This window comes from Esox lucius, chromosome 20 (genome assembly GCF_011004845.1).
Source record: "Esox lucius isolate fEsoLuc1 chromosome 20, fEsoLuc1.pri, whole genome shotgun sequence".
Lineage (NCBI taxonomy): Eukaryota > Metazoa > Chordata > Actinopteri > Esociformes > Esocidae > Esox > Esox lucius.
Window position 1 is genome coordinate 23,232,555 of NC_047588.1, and position 23,849 is coordinate 23,256,403.

The following is a 23,849-nucleotide window of genomic DNA, read 5'->3' on the forward strand; positions in this document are numbered from 1 at the left end:
GATGAGCTGAAGGCCGCCATCAAAGCAACCTGGGCTTCCATAACACCTCAGCAGTGCCACAGGCTGATGGCCTCCATGCCACGCCGCATTGATGCAGGCATTCACGCAAAAGGAGCCAGACCAAGTATTGAGTGCATAAATGAACATACTTAGGAAAAATGTGCAGGTGTTTGAGTTAATTATCTGATTAGAGCTCTTCTCAAATTGATATTTCTGTATTATACATTTTTTATTATAATATTTTGAGATATTGGATTTTTGATTTCCATGAGCTGTAAACTGTAATCATCAAGACTGAAACAAAAAAGGCTTGAAATGTTTCACTTTGTGTAATGAATCTAGAATATATGAAGGTGTCACTTGTTGATTTGAATTACGGGGAAAAAACTTTTCCACAATATTCATATTTTTTGAGATGCACCTGTATATGTGCATAGTGCCTGTGCATTTTCAACTAATAAAACTAGAATATAACACCATCTTGTGGAAATAGTTAGGCCTGCAAGACACAGGACTTCAGGAAAAATGTTATTCTTGAAAGTAAGTATATGACATGGTTCATTGCAGTGCAGATCTTAAAGTAAAACAACTGCTAGTGTATTTTGTGTGAAAGGAAAATAAGTCTTAATAAATCCCCTGGTAAGATCAGGTGCAATATTGGTCATATTATTTGCCATATTAAAGATAAGGCTTTAATTTTTAAATTTGGTAACCCAAATTTTCTCCCACCTTGTGGAAGTTACCTGAATTACAGTAACGGTGCATTCATACCAACTTCCATCTCCAGCCAGCTGCCTCTGGTTAAAACTGAGTTTTCACAGGAGTTGCACACGTGCCTGTAGGATCTGGGGAGAAGTTAATTTCATTATCATTAAAAAAAAAAAAAACTACACAAATGACGAAAATGTCAGGATACACAGAAAAACAGAATATGTAAGATCTTTTTTTATTCCATTATGATGTACTATTCTTTTTAATATTCTGCACTAATTGTATGACCAGTGTCGAGCGTCAATTGCCTAACAATAAAAAGCAAATTTTTCAATTCAATCGTTTTTCCCGTGCAAAATTGTATTTGCTACATCAAGTGGGCAGCAGAATTTCTAAAACACTAAGAAAAATTTGATTTTTGTTTACAATTTCCATGACCCTCCCCTGTCTTAGATACATAAAATATGGCACCGAAGGCAAACCCGATCATAGTAATTTCGTTCCATTAAATAGTTACGAAAAATGTGATGGTCTGTAATATTCTGTACGATATTGTAGCAGCAAATTAATAAATTATCACATGGGTAGCATAATGTACTCAATCACTGCACTTATCAGGATGTAACAAAATGTATCTATTTGACATAGTATCAAACATGCTTTTTTGTAGTTTAGTCAGTTCATTATTATGCCACTACAGCTGTGTTTATACAGTTTTCATATACATTTATTTAAATTGGTCTTTTGATGTACAGAGATCTGATGAGATGAATATTAGAACTGGGCTGCATATGAGAAACAGCCTAGGATCAGTCACTCATAGCCCTAAAATCTATGCCAACTTAACCTAAGAATTTGGCCAGCTATAGTAGTAGGCTGCCATTTGTGTCCCATGACTTCTGTTTAATGGATCTCGAACATTGCAGCACTTTGCTTTAGACATCAGGCCCATAAGGAGGACAGGAACAATCGTATTTAGTTGATAGGTTACACTGCCACTGTGCTTGGGTCTGTGGCCAGATTCAGAAATGAAAACTCAATCACTCCTATCGTTTTACTTCATGATTCAGTTTGTACTTAGGGCTTTAATTCAGGAACACTGCAAGAAAGATTATTTAACCCAATTAATTAATTGCATCCATTATTGGGCAACTGGTGAAATTCAACAATAGAAGATGGTTTTCATGAAAATGGGAAAAAACATTAATTTGCTTCTCCATATTTTGTTATTACAGGAGGTTTTCAGTTTGTGTTTCATAACAGTTACAGGCTGTCAGTAACCTAAAGGTGAAAAACATCTAATTAAAAGAGAAACCCCATTTGAGAGAAATTAAACAGATACACTTTATAATAACAGTCAAATATCATTTGCACACTATGTAAAACAAGCATTTATAATTGATGAAGCATTTATACATTTATAATGACAATTGATTTTAAATGTTACAGGTGTATTGAAAATGAATACACACATCTCTACAATGTCATTTGTTGATAAATATTTACAGAGCCGAATAAGAGGCATTTGACAACAATCCTATCTGTCCCTTAGCTTTTAAACTACAGTATAACAAGGAGAAAAGTTTTTAAAAAATACTATACACTCTTCCACACAATAGGAAGCAGGTGATCCTAGACTGAAAACCAGTAGGTTGAATAGGATGTCATACTGAAAAATAAATACATGAAAAAGTAAACTTGGGATGTGGAAAATATAGCAGCTTAAACTAGCACCACAGTATTTGACAGTGTGATTACAAGTGCCAAGTGCCATTTTTTTTCTGGCCCACTGGAAAGAAGTGTCCAAAAACCCAAAAGAAATCAGGGGGAGTGAGGAATAAAATATAGATATTAAAAAGAAAAATTCAGGGGGACATCCTTTCAGTCACTGCAGCAGAGTACGTGGATCACACACACTGGTCTGTTGGCTTAGCGGAGCTCACCTCAAAACTTCAGGACACTTCAGAACAGTAACTGTTTCTTTTTTAACCTTCTCACTGGGCTCCCATATTCACATTGAGAGGTTGAGAATGTCCGACTGTCTACTATGCCTTGGAAGGGGTGGTGGTACAAAGAGGAGGCTCCAGGGTAGGCCAGTGGCAGTCTATGAGAGCATCGTACAACTCCTCACTCTCCTCTATGTACTGCCTGTTGGATGCCACTACATCCAGAGCCACCATGGGGTCTGCAAGAGGCACACACGAGGAACACAGCAGGAACACAGTCAGGCACTCCAACAAAAAGGGGCACCAGAGCAAGTTGAACATAATCATTGAGCTGCAATTTTTGCTATCATGAAGCTAGAGAAAGGAAACAAAAATGAAACACTCACCCTCCAGTCCATTATCTTCAGTCTCATCATAACCCTAAAAATAGAGAACATCCTCTCAAAAGCTATACCATAACGATTATATGTAGTGACGTCTTCGTACTGGGGGGAGATTCTTAACCTCCAATATCACATATTCAGTGGTCAATAGAATGTAAACCACATATGCATATTGAAAGTGTAACAGAGGGACACTCACTCACCTGGTTGCTATAGTCATACTGGTTGTAGTTGTAACCACTGTAGCTGCCTGTGTTATGGTCATAGCCCCAGTTGGAGTAGTAGTTAGGGTACTGTTGGTAGTACTGGTTATTGTTGTATGAGTACAACTGATTGTACCTGTTGTCTGAGTAGCCACCTCTGTCCGACAGGGGAAGAAAACCTTCATTAATATACACAATATTTATCAATAGCTTTGGCATTAATTATGATTATTGGAAGATGACTTCATATTACTCTGCAATATTCTATACATCCATGATGGGAGAGAAAACATGAACATACCAGACAAATGGAGTCTTCTTTCATCTAAACACAATCTCACAAGTGCCCTCATTATGGTACAATGGCAGTCCCTTAAAAAAGTATGTTTAGGAGGGACGCAATACATACCGGCTCTCTCCTTGTCTTCCGTATGTGGCACGGTTTAGTTTGAACCGTTTTGGCTGCAGAGAGAATGGATTCTATCAGATGTTCATCTATAATAAAGCAAATGGGTGATTTACGAGTTCAACATATCCCCTATGCATATCCAGTCCCCTCAAAATAACTGTGATGAGGGTATGATGTTGGTGCTATGGCTTGATTCAGGAACTCTGAATAAGTGTGGAATTATAAATGACTGCTGTGTTTATAGCGTCTCTGTACCGGTGTGGCTCCGGGGAGAGGCTTCCCATTCACTTTCCTGAGACACCTCTCAGCTGTGGCTTCATCGGCCAGCTCAACAAAGCAATAGCCTGCCGCTCCCCTACACACAGTGGGGAAAGATCAAAACAGGATATTGTGGACATTGTTTTTGGTGGTTCCAGGGTTCATATGTTGTGGAATTTTGAGATTAATAAACATTAGACATCAGATCAAAAAGTATACCCAAGTGAGTATCACTATCCTTGGTGCAGCCATATGTTGCCTTAGTTGGACTATGTTGATATTCCATAAATGAATGCCACAGGGTCTTGTTTGCAGACACTAGGCACACTACTATTGTGCTCTTAGATTTGTGACAAATAGAAGACATAATTTTAGCTCACACATTATTGTAGCTTATAGTAGGATGGACATCCTTAACTTTTAGGTGACATTCGTTTATTTATTTTTATCTATAAAGGCCACATCATGGACAGCTGCCAATATATTTATGCAGTTTAAGCATTGGCATTACAGTACCACCCATGTCAAAATTGTATTTGATTTAACATAAAATCATCATGCTGGAACACTCCACAGAAGAACCTGAAACTATGATTTTACTACAGTATTTGGTTTGATTCTGCTAAATGTCAAAAACAGCCGTTCCCTAACAGTTGCATAATGTTCTCTCCAGTCTTACCAGTTCATCTTGTTCCTGATTATTCTCACCCCCACCACAAGCTCTCCCATGGTGGCAAATGCACGAGAGATGAATTTCTCATCCATGTAGGGTTCTAACTACAGGGGAAGAGAAATAAACAATGAGATGAGCAGCAAACCTCTACTCTTGACACTGACTCTAGCCGGCTAATGTACCGTAAAGCCTGTGAAACATGGGCCAGTCAGACCGTTATGCCGTTCCAGCTGTTGTTAAGTGTTAAGCATGGCACTGCACATTTTCTATCAACATCAGCAATACCTCCACACACCCTACTTGGAATAGGACATGAGAAGATTTGTTGGCTTCCAAACCGTCCTAATCATTTCAAGCCACACCCATTATTTTGACCCACTTCAAAATGACCACTTTGTTCTCTTCAATATACATTAATAATTACTGCCTCAACCCATACCTTCTTTTGATAATATGGTTGACTTTCCTGATCATACTTTGTGATTGAAAGAACAGGTGCCTTTGTATTATTAATATCAGTAACATCTAAATAGTATTTGTTATGTTACCAGGTTTGCTATGTTAGAATTAATATTTCCATTACTGAGCTCCCTTTGTTTTCTTTGAGTTTGGCAGTTTCCTAAATAGACTGTTATGCCTATTTTTCCTTCCTTTAGCATTATACTTATTTATTCATTCACATTTATGTTTTGTCCCTGACATTTCTTTCATAGATAACCACAATTGACATAACGAATACCACAACTACCTTAACTTTGTTACCTCATCCACTGGCGTCACCCCCCGTATGAGGTATGATACCTGGCTGACCCTGGCCTCATGCAACTCCACAACCGTGGGCCGGACGGAGGAAACGACGCGCACCCGTCCCCACTCCCGGAGAAGGTTCTGTAGCACCTACTGCAGGAACACCGTAATAGTAGTGCCCTGAGCTCTGGTTGACCTGGATTCCTCCCCGCTGTGCTGCCAGAGTCCTGTCTCACAAGGGAAGGTGTGTGTTGCTGGTTACTGTTTGAGGGTTTCGCCCTGCTGCTCACCCTCAACCGGCTGGCAGTGCCGCTCCATTTTGACCTGTCGCCGGCTCCACCTGGGCCCATCCGGAGGCGATCCCGACGGTGCACATGTATATGTGGACAACAGAGGAAAACCGCTACACCTTGTGTCCCCAGCCCATGCACGTGAGGCACTGACTCCTCTTGCTGCACCCTCCCTGGCTCTGATAGGCGCCTCGCTGGAGGGCAGTGTTGGAGAACCAGCCGCCTGTGTCTGACGGACCAAACTCCTGCGGTAAAATGTGGGCTGTGGAATCTAGCTTGGATTTGCTTGCAGACCACCTAAATATAAGCCGGAAGCTCTCAGAGGGCCTTATCCAAAACGAGGGCCTAGGACGTGGACTAGGGTGTGGTTGATATCCCTCGCTGGCTAGTCTTCTGGCCTAACCAGAGCATGCGACAGGTCTCTCACTGGTTCCTCTCTCTAGAACTGCCACAGATGCTACTTGACGACCATGTCCCTGGGGGTGATCTCATAACAAGCTAATATCTACGCCTCATGCCTGTCGTAAGTTGTACTGTCTCTGGGGTTGAGGTTGAAATAAGCCACTAGTGCCATGCCAGTCAGGAGTGGAGCCAGAAGACTAGCCCAATCCTCAGACGGCCACCCCTCCCGGGTAGCTGTATGCCAGTGTTAACGTTGGCTTTTTTTGGTCACATTTTTGTCATACGAATAACAATTTAGTGTAGTAATTGTCAACAAAATGCTCTTTTGGGTTAAGTTAGCTATTGGCAGGTAAAACTGTCAATCTTACCAGCCAATTTGATACTCCCAAATCTAAATTATTTGTATTCTGAATGACTAGATCAGGGCTGCACAATCCTGGTCCTGGAGATCTACCATCCAGTAGGTTCTCTCCAACCCAAGTTGTGACTTAGCTCTTCATCCAGGTCATTATTAGAATCAGGTGTGCAAAATTCAGGTTGGAGAGAAAACCTACAGGGTGGTAACAGGATTGAACAGGCCTGGTCTACATCTCATCATTTTGTTTGAGCTTTAAACTGCACACATGCTTCTTTCCCTGGCATAATTTGCTGCATGTCACTTACAAGACAAAGTATTACACTACATTTTCAGTCAATAGACCTGTTCAAATAAGGGTTCATAAACTACATTTCTTACACACACCATCAACCAACCAAAAACAATTCTATAGAACATTTTCAAACTGTTATTTTAGTAAACTTTGCAAAAAAGACATTATATTCCACCATTAAAACCGTGTTGTGGACCTCATCGACTGCCGTTCCAAAGTAACGTAACTTTAACCATCGCCTATATGTTGACATGCAGTCTATTTTCTGTTCAATATTTAGGGCTGCTCAATATTTTTACTGGTTTACATTTATTTTGTAGTACTTTTCCTTGGTATTACATGTATAAAGCCAAAACGATACAGGAACCAATTTAAATAATTAAATCACTTCAGAATAAAACAACTGGAAAAAACTATCGGTGTAGCCTAATTGTGCTTTAACAGCGAATCTGGCCCATGGCTCCTAGTGTCCATTGAAACAAAAAGGGAATTTGAATCTGTTGCCTGTTACTGTCTTTATCGTATACGAATAACACAAGATGAACTATACTCGTGCAAGGTAAGACCCCTTTGCAGTTTTGATAAGATTTTGGGTTAAGTGATAAGTGGAAAGACTCCTTTTATCCGCTACAGAGCCACGTGCATAAAACGCCTACCTCGTGCGACTGCTGTGAAACACTTTCGTGGATCCACAATAGAAAGCTGAAGGGAACTACTGATGGTATATGCTTTTTATACTCGCTACCGAGATTAACTCAGCATCGTACTAGCATCCACCAATACATGGTTGGACCCGTATCTTCGGTAGAAGCACCAGGTATTTTGCATTAGCGTACCTCATTAAAATGTCATATAGTTTCTTTTAGTATTCAAAGGACACAGAGCATTCTACGTTTACGTTCATCAACACAGATATTGCCACCAGAGTATAATAGATCCCTAAAAAAGTTTGACTACTAGCCTACCGCTCCAGACGCGTTTTGTTGATGTTTGTAGCAGGTGCAACTGCTGGGATTCTCTATGGTTTTTGCACACAAGCCGGATGAGGCTCCTCGGCTGATAATCAAACGGTGGCACCACACAGGCTGGTGCTGAAAGCTGAACATCAATTTCCCAGATAGCGGTAATTTTTTTCTATTTAAGCCTATAGTGACTAAACAGGGTAGGGATATTTTTGAAGTAGCTGGGAGCCAGCAGTATCTAAAACAACATTTGTGATTTGCGGTGAAACATGTAAAAACGGCACCCATTTCAGAACTGTTTTGCGAGCTACATACAATAGAGCTAGAATATTGCACTGAACAACTTTTTAATAATGGTATAATAACGTTAAGATAATGGTAAATTAGGTTAAGACAAAGTCGCAGACATAATTTCTTCTCGTTTTATTAAATAGTTTTTGTCTGGATCTATTTAGCCAGTTATCGTCTCGTCAATAGCCACTGAAAGAAATAATATATATCACTGTTCTTGCCGACGAAATTTTCATTGGGTGGCATGTGATCTAATTATTTCCCTGCTTTACAATTGTACCAGCAGATGGCACTAGTGTATATTGTTTATTTAGTCCTCCAGTAAGATGAGATACAATTGGCTGGACGGCTTTGTTTCAGAGACTATATTCGCCATCACTTGCCCTTGCCTAGTTACTTAGTTTGGCAGAACGGTGGTTCCAAACTTCATTTCACAATGCTGGAGCCCACTCTGTTCTTTGGAACTTTCAACACAATAGCCATTTTGTCCATAACCACCCCCAGACAATTATATCTGAGCGCTACGTAGAGCCAATTGAAAGTAATGGCTTAGTTTGCTGCGCTGACATGCACTGTAGTGTGTGACCTTATATACAGGCGTGCCTTTCTAATTCATTCCCTATCAATTGTATTTGGTACAGGTGGACTCCAATCAGGTTCTAGAGACATTTTTATATTTATTACAGGACTAATGATGCACCTGAGCTCAATCTGAAGTGCCAAAGCAAAGGGTTTGAATACTTATGTACATAAGAATTCTGTTTTTCATTATCAATACATTTGAAATTAGTTAAGTTATTTTTGCTTTGTCATCCTGTGGTATTGTGTGTAGATGGCAAAAAATATATTTAACCTATTTGAGTTTATAACAACAAAATGTGGAGAAGGTAAGTGTCTGAAAACTCAAGGCACTGTACCTTCTACTTAAAAGGTGTAGCTCATTCTTCATACTCCCCTGATTCAGAACATATAATTTCATCATCATAATGACATGCTTGCAACAATAGTATTTATGAGAAACATGAAAATCTACAAACTGTACACCAAGGTTCACAAAAACTGTTCTGCCTTTTTAAACCAGGGGGCTCAATAATCAACATTGCAATCGTTTGAAATGTGTCAACATTTTCCCAAAACTATATTAAAATGCCAATAATTGTGAGGAAAATGTATTTCAAATTGTTCAATGTTGTGCTTATTGTGTCCCTTTGAGGGCAATGTTAAGCAACGATGGAAAGTCTGTTTAGTGCCAAGTGCAGCTCATTTCCTATTAAATATGTCTGGCTGTGGGAAATTGTCTTTAGTCAGACAGGGCTGGTTGGCTGTGGTCTCAGAAGCTTAATAAATATTGGTTTGCACAGCTCTGTAGGCTACTTATTAGTATTTTAATGTAAAATGATTGGTAGGTTTACAAAACATAGCTTATAAACCAATGAGGCTTTATTTTCTATAACCCCCATCCACTGCCCAGAAACCAAATCATTTCTATGTTCCAGGGATGTCACCAGACTTGTATGGCGCTTCCTACCACCCTGCACAATTCAAACAATTTGAATATCAAATATGAATTTGACAGCCCTCTTTCTAAATGTGTACTTAGGAAAAGTATATACATTGTTGGTGCACAAATTGTGATTTATCAAACAATACTACAACCATTGAATGATCACCAGTAGCTCACCATTGATGAATAACACTGGACAAGCCCCTAATTAACCATATATGCACCAAAAAAAGAAATTGTTTTAAACCTTTTGGAAATACAATGTGTAGCATGAAATGCAACAACACAGCCCAAAAATATAAGCCTATTTTTCTGAGATTGACATAGATATATAGGTGTTATTGGATCACGTGTTGAGTGCATGCCAACATTTATTTGGCTAGCTCTGTAGCTACTCACTCGATTAAAAATGACCAGAGAGAGGACAATTAGGAGAATTCAAGTGTCTTTAGCATTTCTGTTCTTCAAATGAGCATATTCAACAATCACCTATAGGCCTCCTATCCTCAACAGCTCCCTCATGTAGCCAAGGTATTAATACCATCATTATGGTTCCATAGAATTAATGAGTCATGCCTTCCATCACATTCAGCAGCATCTTTAACATATCATATCACCTGGAAATTAAGAGAAAATATGTTCTGCTCACATATTAGTCTTGGGATGAGGCTTTTGTCTATCTGGGTGCTGTCTAGTCCTATTTTAACCCATAAATGTAAAGTTATTTTGACTTCAGCGATGGTATATTGAAAGTGTGTGAAACTCATCCTGGGTGTGATGCCTAGACACGGCTACCATTTAAATTGCTGCTTCATACGGATTATTATAATAAAAAATGTAACTGACCTGGTTAAATTACATTAAATACCATAGTCTGTAAAGAAGCATTGCATTAATTTACAATGTAAAACAATGAAATCAAGACATTATTTATTGCTCAATTTAATTCACAAATTTTTCCCAGATTAACTAGACTACATTTGACAAGCCATTCCCTTATTCTACCACTTGGCACTATGTGTAAGATGCTCATGGCTGTGTGTAAATATATGAATATTCTCAAGCAAATTATCATATAAATAAATCTTAATTGATAAATGAGCCCCCAGCGGTTCCCTCTTAGGACTAAAAAGCTTCCCATCTTATATACTCATAGCTTGTTAGTTATTTAAACAGTAATGTTCTCTCTTAGGTTATTGCATAAATTGGTACTCCAGCAATTACTATACATATTCTTGCAACAAAAATGTTCCACTGGACAGTAGGTATGTGTAATCTTTGTTATTTTAATACTGGGGAAGGTTGAGACATCAAGCAGGGCCCAATAAATTATTTTGTACACTCTGCTGGTGTTTCACACGTCTGTTCCACTAATCAGCCTCACAACAACAGACTACTCCAGAAGAAGTAGAACAGGACAAGCATGTGCAAACGTTGACAATCATGTTTGATTTAGAGTGGGTTGATGGCATCCAACAATAAAAAAAAATTATATGAATTGTTTGTTGAAAACACATACCTACTTCATCCAACATCTATGGCTTTACTGAACATTACTGTTCAAACGCGGGCAATGTGCAGCTGCAACAAGTAAAGCAGAACATTACATAGTTAACTAATCAACAAGCTATTGGATAATTAGCTACCTGAGTGACAACTACAATCCGTCAGCTGGAACAGCATATTCTGACAGGTCGATGTTTTTAAAGATAGATTTAACCTGACATCAAAAGTTACACATCTTGCAAAACGACTACAGGTACAACTGAATAATGTTGATATTACTTCCATCCAAAATTCCACAGCTGACAAAGGAGGTAATCTATTTTCACTCTGGGTGGTCTTTATTTTGGAAACGACAGGCTTCGCAGAAACAGAGTTTTTTTGTGGCTAGTCTGTTCAAATGAACTAGCTAATGTTCGAGAAATACTGAACTGGAGGTGCATCTTTGTTCCCAAGCAATCGTATCTCCTTGAATACTGTAGTTCACAGGTTATTAGCACGGTTGTTAGCTACCTGGCTGTTGACTAGCGTACATTATAAGCGAGCGAGCTACCTTAAGATATGGGACTACTATAGTACCATGAGCAATTATTAGCAACTTTACTGTGCATGCACTTTTAAAAATGTATATATTTTAATAATAACATAGCTATAAGAACTTACATTACCCATCCACAAGCAACTCATTTTGTTAAAACGTCAGTTCACCAACGTAAACAGCTTCATAACACACGTTGTGCTAATGGTCAAACGGATGTTGAGGCGTGATTGGTGTGGTTTCAACTATTGCATTGTGGGACAGCCAGTCTTCCAACTTGCGTCACACTTCCTAAACTGAAGCTGCTGTTAATGCTAGTGACTGCTGAATTGCGGGGGACAGTAATATATGACATAAACGAGGGTCACGAAATTGTCTTGAAAGATGGAGGTTAACCTTACTTATAATTGACCTTTGATTGATGGATTATATCTTACAGTAGCGTGATATTGTTCGCATTTTGTTGAATACGATTTTTGCTTATATAAGTTATAAAGTTGCTTCAAGAATTTTAAATAACTGGAAGGTAGCCTAAATATGAGTCCTGCTGCATCAAATCAAGAGACAGCTGCAACAGGACTCCCTGTTTCCTCTTCGACCTCCCCCGAAAGTGGCATACATTTCTCCATAACGGAGCAAATCCAGCAAGTCTACAGCCATGTGAAAATCGAGAGTTTGGTTGCAGGACTCTGTGGAGGAGTCGTGTCAACACTGGTGCTGCACCCCCTTGACCTAGTGAAAATCAGGTTTGCAGGTATGTCCGCGAGTGCCTCACACATGGTGTGCCCTTGTCTAGCATACAATTATTTCCAGGAGCTAACTTCTGCACTACAGGCGTAGGATTTGGAACATGGATATGATGCAATAGCACATGCCAGAATACGCAGGAGTAGCTTCAGTTTCGATAACATTATAGAAGAACCTAGCCAAAATAGCGTCTACGGGTTTCACCTCTAAAATAAAGGTCCAGATTTTAAGCCATTGAAAATGGATTTAAAAGATAAGCAATGTTGGATTGATAAACAATTATGATTATTACTTAGGGGGAAAAAAACAAGCTATTTATATTGCTGATTTCACTGAAGGGTATGATTAGCTGACCAAAGTTTTAGTTGATGCGAACAATTCCTGGAGAGTGATAAGATAATTGAACATTTAATAAAATGTGTTCATCGTTGTGTTTTATATTTGCTGTTATAAAACTGATAAATAAAGGAGTCTGATCTTTGAGTTTTTAATACTAATGCAAATTTATTTCAATAAATGTTTCCCCATTTTATGTACATAATACTTAAAATCATTGGTATTGATACCAGCCTTGGTATCGGATCGAAAAGAAAATCAGTGGTATCGCCCATCCCTAGAATATCTGTTGTAAATGTTTACATTTCAGTGGAGAAAATCATGTTTTACCGTCAGTTTCTCCATTCAAAGAGCACCAAAAAGTACATTACCAATGAGCCTTAGCGGTACGCACGGTCCTGAGTTTGCTTTCGCTTGCAACAGTGCCAACATCTTGTTGCAAAATTGTGTTGGGAAACTGGGAGCCCCACCTCCCGTGCTTTAAAATACCTAACCACACCTGCATTCACTGATTTAACGCTGTTCACGTACTTCTGTGTTTGGCTAATCTCATCTGTTTTACTAACTTTTCTAGTCATGATAAGTGTTTTCATACCTTTCTTGGTACACCTTGCTATCCTTTACTCTCTGCAATTCAACTGTCCCTTTGGGTCATATTGCCCCCGGATGTTCTTGTTTGTAGTTTATCGCTGCAAGGGTGTTCTGCGGTCCGTTACTGTCAGGAGCCTCGGTTCTGTGCTTTTCTTTGCTCGGTGTGGTTGTGTTCTTGCCCGTGCGTGTTGCGCTCTGTTTCTTCCAGTTTTTCTTACTGGCGATCTGCTCCGTGTGTTTTCTAGGTCCTCTTCGAGTGGAAGTTGGGAAGGGTCCATTATTCGTATAGGGGGAATATTTTTGAGTCTTTTTATTTTATTTTAGGCTCTAGGACTTTATTTGCATAATCTATAAATACCAAATTGATTGTGTTACTGACTTGGAAAAAATTCACAACTTTAGTTCTATATCCTGAAGCTTTGCCCATATAGGGGTTTTGCTCCTATTGGTTTACCCCTCTGTCAATAGGCAGTCACTGAACATTTTTATATGCAAATCACACCTCTCATGGCCATCTGCCCCATGGCTATGAAAGAGGTTGTCACACTCCGCTCAGTCTCCCTCCCTTTTTTCTTCACGAGAAAAGTTTAGTATGCAATCTTTGGTGATTTCCACTAATCCAAGGATGGCTTCACCACCTTTGACTGCTGGAGCGGTCCCAGCTAGTCCGGCGCCCCAGCCGCCGACCTCCCTGTCGGCATGCTGGTGTAGCGAGCACACACTGTGCTGTGCCTGTTTGGGACCGCTGCATGCTCGCGACGGTGCCAATGACGAGCCTGTATGCACCGTCTGCGCTGTCCTCCCTTTACAGGTGAGGATGGACAGGCTGGCAAACTTCGCAGAGGAGGCACGGTTAAGTTCCACGTCGCCTTCACTACGGTGGAGGGAAGGCTGGAGACTTTGAGTAAAGGTATTCCGCCTCTGGAGCCCGCCCTGGCGACTTCCCTGGTCCTGGGCCTGAGCACCTGGGGTGACAAGCGCCCGGCCCTGCCGTCCTCAAGCTCACCCAGGCTAACTCCCTCTCGGCCGGTCGGGTGATAGCCACGTCAGTGGTGCAGGTCAGGCACCTGTGGCTGGCGCTAACCTCCCTGAAAGATCCGGAGAAGATGCCGTTCCTCAACACTCCGCTGCAGGAGGACGCGCTCTTTGGTGCTGCTGTCACAGAGGCCCTGGTGCGTCAGAAAAAGCACAGGGAGGAGCGTATCCGGCTGGGTCCCCTCCTGCCAGTCCCTACTTCCTCTTCGGCACCCACTGCCCCCCTGAGGCTTTGGGTTCGCGGAGACCTGGGGGTCGACTGCGTCGCCGTCCTAAGCATCGCCGTGCCAGGTCTGCGGGCGCACCGGAACTGGGATGCGGCTCGACTGGTGCAACGTGAGGGAACCTCGTCCCCGAAGTCGTCCTCTCCTCCTTCCCGCTGGTAGAACGAGGGAGGCCGGAAGGTCCCTCCGTTCAAGAGGCGCCGTACCTGACTCTTTGGGCGGGGGTGTCCTTCGGACGCTTCCCCACCCTGTGTGCATTTGGTAGGGAGCTCCTCTGTTGTGATAAATAAAGCTGTGTGTGCACCTTATTTATCAGTGAGTGAGCCTTCATTGCAGACGGCTGTTGCATGCCCGGGTAGGTTTAGTGTGTGGTCTTCCGGCCCTCAGGGCGGTGGTCTCCGACTCCATAAGTCTGTGGCTCCCCCTACTGCCGCCGTTGGGGTGGCTGGCGTGTGTGGGAGCCCGGGCAGGGTTTTGTTGGGCGAAGAGGACTTTTCCGCTCGCCCCACTGAGGTCTCAGGCCAGCTGTACTCGGCTGTGCCACCTGCTGGAGCATCTATCTCCATGGTTACGGCCAAAACAGATAGGGAGATGTACAGCTCGGCCCAGGTGATGCATGCGCCTCCCTCTTCCTTTCGGGTTGGCCGGCCACAGCTCCCCAGCTGCGTGCTCGTCCGCTCTCTCTTTTTTACTCAGAATGGTGTCAGCTATGCACACTGCCGGAAGGGTTATGCGCTGCAGTTCCACTGCTTTCTCAGGGGTCGTAGAAACAGTTATGGTGTCTCCAGTGAAGGTCGCTGCCCTGCAGGAGGAGATTGCAGACTTTCTGGAGAAGGAGGCAGTGTCTTTAGTCCCGTTAGAGCAGAGGGAGAAGGGGCTGTACTCCCCTTACTTCCTGGTGCCCAAGAAAACGGGAGGCATGGGGCCAATTCTCGACCTGTGCGTTTTGAACAAATGCGTGTCGAAGAGGCCGTTTCACATGCTCACGACTAAACGTTTCTTGGAGTGCGTGCCCTCCGGGGATTTTTGCATCAGCATTGACCTGAAGGACACTTACTTCCATGTCCCAATACAGCCTTGCCACAAGAAATTCCTGCGGTTTGCCTTTCAGGGCCAGGTGTATGAGTACACACGGATTCCGTTGGGATACGCATTGGCCCCCTGCACTTTCACCAAGTGTGTGGAGGCGGCGTTGGGACCACTGAGGTGTCAAGAAATCAGAGTTCTGGCCTACTTGGATGATCTTCTGGTCTACGGACGCATCCCTGCGCAACCTATAATAGAAGAAAAAAAATGAACCCCTACCATACTAATCCCCCTTGGCTCCACTTCACAATCTATACTGACGTCCCTCCGCTACAACCTATACCAGGGTCCCTCCATAACCTGTACAGGAGCCCCTTGGTCCTGCAACAACCAATACCAGGGCCTTTAACTAACAGCGTGTGCTAGATGATAGATCTATTTATTATTTAATATTATATACAGTAAATTTAGATGAATGCGAGCCAGTGTAACAATTTATTTTTGTACCTGAGTAGTAAGTGTTATTTTTCTCATTTCTTATGCCTCGAAATGATAGAAAATGGCTATTATTCCCCACAAACTTTGCTTCTGTGACCAGGACAGTGATATTTTGAAATATACTTAAATGTTCTGTTCCTCTTCTGTCTATTTTTAAGTTAAATTGTTTTAATAGAACAAGTGAATATACACTGATTGATTAGCAATAACATTATGACCACTCACAGGTGAAGTGAATAACACTGACAATCTCATTATTATGGCACCTGTCAGTGGGTGGGATATATTAGGCAGCAAGTGAACATTCTGTCCTTAGAGTTGGTGTTAGAAGCAGGAAAAATGGGCACGTGTAAGGATCTGAGCGATTTAGACTAGGGCTAGATAATTGGATCAGAGCATCTCCAAAACTGCAGCCCTTGTGGGGTGTTCCCAGTTTGCAGTAGTCAGTACCACTTTATTTCTTTATTATGCGAATGCCACACTCGAAGACCTTTTACCTGCTTAATTGATGAGGAAATAACGAAGGAATAGCCCACATATGTCCATAAAACAGCTTTTGAATCAATTGACCAATTACTTTTGGTCTCTTGAAACCCTTCCTGCAATTTGGATGTGAAAACCCTAAAATTAAAGCTGAGAGACTGCACTTTAAGCCCATATTCATTATTTAACTGTAACTTAAATATATTTTGGTAAACAGCCAAAATAACATAACTTGTCGGTGTCCAATTATTAGAAGAGGGAACAGAAATATTTTATTCATGATGTTTATTACGAATATGAAAGGTTCCTGTGGTTCATAAAATAGAGTTGTTATGATGTTTGGGGGGACCTAAATAGTGTGGGGGGACCTAAATAGAACAGGCGTGGTATCTGGAAAATAGGACATTGCCGAACTATTGAATGAATACCAGTCACCTCATGTCTCTAGTTGTCATATTTAGAGAGCAACAAACATAACAGGAACAATAATAACATATAAAAAATTGCGGAAATCCTCCTTCTCTGTATACCAATATTAACAAAAGAATTCCTGTTAAAAATGACTGAATGGTGAACTGTAATATTGTCAGAGTCATGGCTTAAATGTTTCTCACATTCCGTGTAAAGCTGCGGAGAGAAAAGTTCACACCATAGATTTCAATAATTTGCCATCTCATCAAAAGTTCTAAAAAATAGGTTTGAACTGAAATTTCATTATGCAATAATAATGTTAACACATTAGTTATTTCTTAATTCCACTTTGACATTATGGTGTATTTTGTGTGGATCAATATAAAATATGTAAATTCAGTCACACCTCGTAATGCACCAAGTGGTAAAAATGGCAATTGTACCTGGCTATAAAAAGTTAATATTTTTATGGTCATTGTATATGTAATCCTGTCTTCTTTTCCTTCTGCAGTGAGTGATGGACTGGATGTGAGACCTAAATATGATGGCATCATCCATTGTATGAGAAATGTGTGGCAGCAGGAGGGAGTCAGAGGACTCTATCAAGGAGTCACCCCGAACATCTGGGGTGCTGGGGCTTCATGGGGCCTTTACTTCTTATTGTATGTAACCAAAGTATAAGCATTCAACTTTCTATGGGAAAATAACTTTCAGTATGACTGGATGACTTAACATTCATTAGCAAACATTTGTTTTAATATGATAGTCTGTCCAGCCAAGTTATTGTTTGACTGTTGTTAGTATTCCTTAAAGATCTGGTAAACGTGACCGAATTGTAACAACATTGTCTGTCTCAGTGGACATTTCAGGTGATGCTACAGCGGTGTACTTAATCCTCATTAGTATGAATAACACTTAAATCTCAACCAAACAATCGCACGTGGCAGTTAAACAGCATTGAATCCTAGTAGTGTAAAACGTGGCACAACGTTAAGAAGCATTTTCCCCAAAAAGTCTGTTATTAAAAAAGACAAAATAAAAATATACTTTTATAACCTTTTTTTATACTGAACCAGTTGCATGTACAATCAGGCCCTGCTAGCAAACGGATCCTGCTGTGTAGTGTTAACAATCCTATTACATGGACAAATACATGTTTTAAAAACAGGATTCAACTCAAGCTTCTTTTGTAGTTGGGGACAGCACTGTATGATGCAAGTGTATTGTTCCAGGCACTATAATTTTTCTATGAATGACAGCTAATTTAATTGTGGGCATTAGGAATGACCAGTGTGAGATTTGTGCCAGAGCACAGGTAACTTTTGGAATAGCAGTTGTTGAGGGTTGGGATTAGCTGAACTCGATGGAACAGAAAATGAAGACAAATCCCCTGTGTTTACTTCCCCCACAGTTACAATACCATCAAGGCGTACACAAAGGAAGGTCGTCCGTCAGAACTGAGTGCCACAGAACACCTGCTTTCAGCCACTCAAGCAGGTTAGTACTGTCTTGATTGTGTATTCCATTTTCATTTCTATGCTAGCAGCTGGGATTTACACATAAAAACAGTACTCCATCAGAAAGGATGCAAGCTTTTTTAATAGAATATGGTAGTCTCCCCAGAAGAATGCGGGACTGAAACAAAGGGCTTATTTACGTTACAATGTATTTTCCGAGACTTAGTGCGCTACAGTAGATTATTCACAACATGAATCAGATTCAATCTCTTTTTCCTCACTCTCTACCTTCTTTTATGAGCCGCCCAATAGCTAATGTTGTTTTTCACTTTAACATTAGACAACTGTTGCCAATTATTAGCTAATTTTGGCACAACCCATTAGGTGCAGATGTGAATGGTATCTATCTAGCTGCAGCTACCTTTGTTTAAGCAGTGTAAAGATCATCTTACAGTCTCACTAGTATGGGTTATGATCATTCTAAGGTAGTAAGATAGTAGTAGTACTACTGGCTTGTAAGCAATTCAAGCTGCCAGTGGCAAAAGCCATACATCAACATAGAGAAGTAAACCTTTCATAAAAAAATGCTAATACATAAAAAAAAGTTTGCTTAATGGTGTCTAACTGAATATTCAAACAGTCTGGAATTTTAATGTTTGGTGAAATGATCTAATGTCAAGATGCAGGCTATATATTACACGGGGGAAAGAATATCATCAGTAAGTAATTATTTTTTCTACGTCGAAGACCATAGACAACAATTGCCTGATGATCTTCTGCAATTCCCAATTCCTTTCTGATGCATTTCAGTCATTTTCAAATCATACCAACATTGTCTTTCTGTCAAAAATATCATGACTGTGGCCTTGGATGGTCAAGCTGTCTAAGCTGCTGCCTCCAGTATGCATTTATTGCTGTTTCTACATTTCTTCATTTTCAAATTTAGCATAAAAATGCCAGACAAAATACATCTTAACAAATACTGTCAGTCAGATTTTTTTTTTCATAGTCTGTCATAGCCTCAATTCAATTCAAACTTTGGTTGTTAAATGACATCATGTTTTGGTGTGATTTTTGGAACCACTAAACTAAAAAATCCAGTATCTCATTCAGACAATCATTTCAGATAGTCACCAATTTGATTTGTTAAATCCAGGATGAGAGTGAGCTTACAAAGTCCATTAGGATTTGGGCAGTATGAAACCTTATGGGACTAAATAAGAATGGAAACTATTAAAATTTGCTTTGTTTCGGATTACACAAACAGCATAATAGGTGTTAGTTTGGTTTAATTTTAGTTTGGTTTATTTTATGTTGTACACTTATGCAAGTATGTGGGTGTGTGGCACATTTACATGAATGACACATACTTTTTTGCTCTAAAACTCATCTGTTTTCTTCATCACCTTTCAGGTGTACTAACACTCACCCTAACCAACCCTATCTGGGTGACAAAGACTCGAATGGTGCTGCAGTATCACACTGATCCATCTAAGAAAGAGTATAAGGGGATGACAGATGCCCTGGTGAAGATCTATCGCCATGAGGGTCTACCTGGATTATACAAGGTAAGGTTTTGTGTAAGGCATGGGTGCAAAAATAGCAGTAGTTAGGATTTTTTTTTTTCATTTACCATAGCTTCCTAACATAATCTGCTGAACATTTACAGTAATAACAATATTTTTTACGAAAACGTTGGTATTGCACATGCAATTGTTTCTTGCCATGTTGAGCCCATAATTGAAACCACAAATGCTGATGCTCTAAACTTGTCTAAAGAAGGCCAGTTTTATTGCTTCTTTAATCAGCACCACAGTTTTCAGCAGTGCTAACATAATCACAAAAGGATCAGTTAGCCATTAAAAAATATAAACTTGGATTAGCAAACATTGCGTGTAGGTAGATATTCCATAGAAAATCTGCAGTTTCCAGGTACAATAGTTACTTACAACATTAATAATATCCACACTGTATTTCTGATCAATTTTGATGTTATTTTAATGGAAATAATTTGCTTTTCTTTAAAAAAAAAAAAAAAATCCAAGTGACCCAAATATTTTTAACAGTAGTGTATATTCCAGTAGGTGACCCCTAGCTCATACCCTCTTTCCCTCATTATGTGGTCAGGCAGTTTGTAATTTAAAATTACGTTAAGAACTGATTTTAATTGTTATTTCGGGTATAGGGCCACTTATGTTCTTCAGATGTTTATGTAGGGTCACATGAAAATGTTTGGTTGATGGGAGAGCCATTATTAGTTCATTGAGAGATCATATCAAGTGGATTTGGAGGATTATATCAACATTTTCATTGCTGCTAAAACGAAAGTATGTATAAATTAGGACCCGAATGGCTTAAATGTAAAGTATTTAATTTTCCAGGGGTTTGTTCCTGGCTTATTTGGCACGTCACATGGGGCATTGCAGTTTATGGCTTATGAGGAACTGAAAAGGGACTACAATAAATACAAGAAAATGCCTTCAGAAGCAAAACTGGTGAGTGCAAAGTGATAAAAGACATTGACTTATACAACAGTCCTGATGTTAATGGTTTTATTTACTCAGTATAATAATAACCCTTGGAATCACTCACAATAACCCATAATAGTGTTGCAGGATTTGTGGAAAAAATTCTGTAATGCTTGTGGAAGGAGTCACTCAGTTATTAACTCCTCCAAACTATTTCACTCTTCTCCTGGACGGACCAGAATCCATTGGAGTACATTACAATGGCAGCTCTATCCAAAGTCTTTGCTGTAGCTGCTACGTACCCCTACCAGGTAGTGCGGGCTCGCCTGCAGGACCAGTATAATAAATACAATGGAGTCCTGGATGTTGTGAGGAGGACATGGAGGTAAGTCTAAACTGTTTACTGTGCAAACAATTAGTTTTGACTATTTTTTAACTGTTAAGTGGAATGCACAGTAATTATCGGGACAGTAAAACATTTTCTTTTGGCTCTATACTCCAAAATGTGGATTTGAAATAAAACAGTTAATATAACTTCAAAATATAGATTATCAGCTAATTGTGTGTAGATGTTTTAAACATTTAGAAATTATAATACTTTTTACCCCACCTATTTATCATTTAAGGACACCTAAAGTATTGGGACGATAAGCTTGACAGGTGTTTTTGGTATGTTCCATCACATAATTTGTGCAGGGATTTTAGGTGTAACAATTTTTAGTCTTGATTCTTTGAAGTCAGTTATTGTTGTCTATGAAGACAAAAAGGGGTGTTAATAAAATAATCTTGTATTAGGCCAAAATGTCACATCAAATCTATCATAAATATAGACAAAACCTTAAGCTGACAATAAACAACAGGACATTGTTAAAAAGGGAAGCGTTGGTGGACTCAATAATCGCAAACAGCCAATTGCCGTTCCGGTAAGCCAAGGAAGTCCTCTGTGGTGTGCGATTTAACAATGCTTACCGTAATGAAGGAAAAAAATCACTGAAAGATGCAAACCATTAATTTGCTTCAAAAACAAGAATCCCAGTTTAGTTTGCTAAAGTAAAAGAGCTTGAAGAGTTCTCTGAGGAAAAATTATTATGGACAGATGAGACAAAGGTTAACTTGTAACAGAGAGATGACAAAAGGAAAGTACAAAAAAGTAACTGCCCAAGATCCACAGCATACAACCTCATCTTTTGGTGTTATGGTTTGGGCATTTACTGTTGCTACTGAAACTTGCTCACGTGTCTTCAATGTTTTTATTCTGAAGTGAACAAACATCTGGTCTGCTAAAGTAAAACTTAATGTATTCAGACTGATTGCAAAAAGACCTCAAAGCATACACTGAAAATGGTTGTAATACAGGCCTGGCAGAAGAGATCATCAACCTCCTATCTTCTCTGGGGATGAAGCTCAATACATTTTGATATTTTATTAATCTCTCCCCAAATTACTTTTATGCTTTTGACATAAACAGTTGGAAAGAAAGAGAGGTTTTGCTGAAAGAGCAGTGGGGCAGATACTAACTCATGCTGCAGCAGTATATGTGCATTGGAGGCAGCTGCGTAGACCAACCACAAGAAAATCTATACTTACATTTCACAGTAATTGTTTAATTTCACATTCAAACTTTTGGAATACTGTATAGAAACAAAAGAAAATATACGTACTATTTATATAGGGCTCAATGGCTGGTGGAAACACCTCGCTCTTGATGCCTCTAGTGTAGCTTTTAGTTAAACCTTTATTATCATGTGAAAACCTGCTAATGCCTGTTCCAATGCTGAGAAAAATGTATTTTGCTTTCTCCTACACAGGAATGAGGGAGCTATAGGGTTCTATAAAGGCATGGTTCCCAACCTGATCCGTGTCACCCCAGCCTGCTGTATCACATTTGTAGTCTATGAGAACGTGTCTCGCTTTTTGATGGGCCAGAAGTGAGCGTTAAGGAGACAACCATGACATTACCACGTAGAAGAAGGGGTCCTGTTTATGGGACTCCTTGGTAAAGACCAACAAAAAAAGGTTATGAAAATATTGTTTATTAGCTTGACCTTACACAGAAAATACTGTATGAGAAAACTATCCTTTAAATAAGAATATTGTTAAAGAAAAAAATAATTCAAATTAAATAAATATTTTTATCAAAAATATGTCACAATGATTGGATTGTTGTACAATGATGCCATGTGTCCTAACCAGGTTCCCAGGGCCTTTGGAAGGAAACCAGTCTCACAATCCAAGGAAGATATGGAAAGACATTAAATCTTTAGATGGTTATAAAAATGCTTCAGGACTCAGTTATGCTTGATTGCTTTAATGAGCATTTTGTTACTTCTGTTTTTTTATTTAAATCTAATCAATACCTGCCCAATATTTAAAAATGCAGTTACTGATGGTCATATCAGCAATTGGATGTTTGATTTTAAACAAATTAACTCAGAGGTGCCCTCAAATCTTTTAATACAAATAAATCAGCTGGTCCTGATAATTTTTATCCATTCCTTTTAAAGCTAGCTGCTGATTTTATTGCACCAACTTTATCTTTAAAATGTTTCATTAAGATCAAAGAAAATTCCATTAATTTGGAATACAGCCTTTGTGCTTCACCTGTTAAAAGGAGGAGATCCCACCTTGTTAAATAATTATAGTCCTACAGTGGGGAGACACTGTAGTTATGTCATTATGTCATAGTTATACTTATGTCATGCAATAAAATGCTAATTAATTACTTAACAATCATTCAATGTGATTTTCTGGATTTTTGTTTTAGATTCCGTCACTCACAGTGGAAGAGTACCTATGATAAAAATTACAGACTTCTACATGCTTTGTATGTGGGAAAACCTGCAAAATCGGCAGTGTATCAAATACTTGTTCTCCCCACTGTACCAGGTATTCTTTTTACTTGCCATTGGGATCTTATCAGTTCATTAATGTTGTTTTAGAAAAACTACAGCACAATTACAGCAGGTCTTAAAGTTATAAATTATTGAATTGTCTCTCCAGACAAGGGGCACAACTGTACATCCCTCTTCATCGACCTATCATGAAATAATGAATCGTAGACTCTTGGACATAAGCTTATCAGTAGGAAATGTCATATGGTTTT

The 23,849-nt window shown here is 39.6% G+C and overlaps 2 protein-coding genes across 15 annotated transcripts; one reads left to right on the top strand and one right to left on the bottom strand.

The window, feature by feature from the left end:
- Nucleotides 1-2,041: 2,041 nt before the first annotated feature.
- LOC105027095 (tRNA selenocysteine 1-associated protein 1-like) lies at nucleotides 2,042-13,401 on the bottom strand. 13 transcript variants are annotated; one of them, XM_034288941.1, is made up of 9 exons: nucleotides 11,596-11,695; nucleotides 10,949-11,010; nucleotides 5,332-5,557; nucleotides 4,590-4,687; nucleotides 3,908-4,007; nucleotides 3,653-3,705; nucleotides 3,244-3,400; nucleotides 3,044-3,077; nucleotides 2,042-2,896 (listed from the first exon to the last, which is right to left on the bottom strand). In XM_034288941.1, the coding sequence occupies exons 4-9, from the start codon at nucleotides 4,673-4,675 to the stop codon at nucleotides 2,757-2,759; spliced, it is 570 nt and encodes a 189-aa protein (XP_034144832.1). In that variant the 5' UTR covers nucleotides 4,676-4,687; nucleotides 5,332-5,557; nucleotides 10,949-11,010; nucleotides 11,596-11,695; the 3' UTR covers nucleotides 2,042-2,756. The 13 variants fall into 13 exon arrangements, with proteins under 13 accessions (XP_034144832.1, XP_010897309.1, XP_019896890.1 ...); XM_010899007.5 differs by lacking the exons at nucleotides 10,949-11,010; nucleotides 11,596-11,695 and adding an exon at nucleotides 13,149-13,401; XM_020041331.3 differs by lacking the exon at nucleotides 10,949-11,010 and having other exon boundaries at nucleotides 11,596-11,664.
- On the top strand, nucleotides 11,778-23,479 carry slc25a32b (solute carrier family 25 member 32b). Of its 2 annotated transcripts, XR_829256.5 has the most exons (8): nucleotides 11,778-12,224; nucleotides 17,333-17,483; nucleotides 18,233-18,318; nucleotides 19,692-19,846; nucleotides 20,660-20,773; nucleotides 20,986-21,131; nucleotides 22,555-22,762; nucleotides 22,940-23,479. XR_829256.5 is itself a non-coding variant. In XM_010899001.5 (7 exons), the coding sequence occupies exons 1-7, from the start codon at nucleotides 12,008-12,010 to the stop codon at nucleotides 22,676-22,678; spliced, it is 993 nt and encodes a 330-aa protein (XP_010897303.1). In that variant the 5' UTR covers nucleotides 11,778-12,007; the 3' UTR covers nucleotides 22,679-23,479. The 2 variants fall into 2 exon arrangements, 1 of the variants encoding a protein (XP_010897303.1); XM_010899001.5 differs by having other exon boundaries at nucleotides 22,555-23,479.
- Nucleotides 23,480-23,849: the final 370 nt, after the last annotated feature.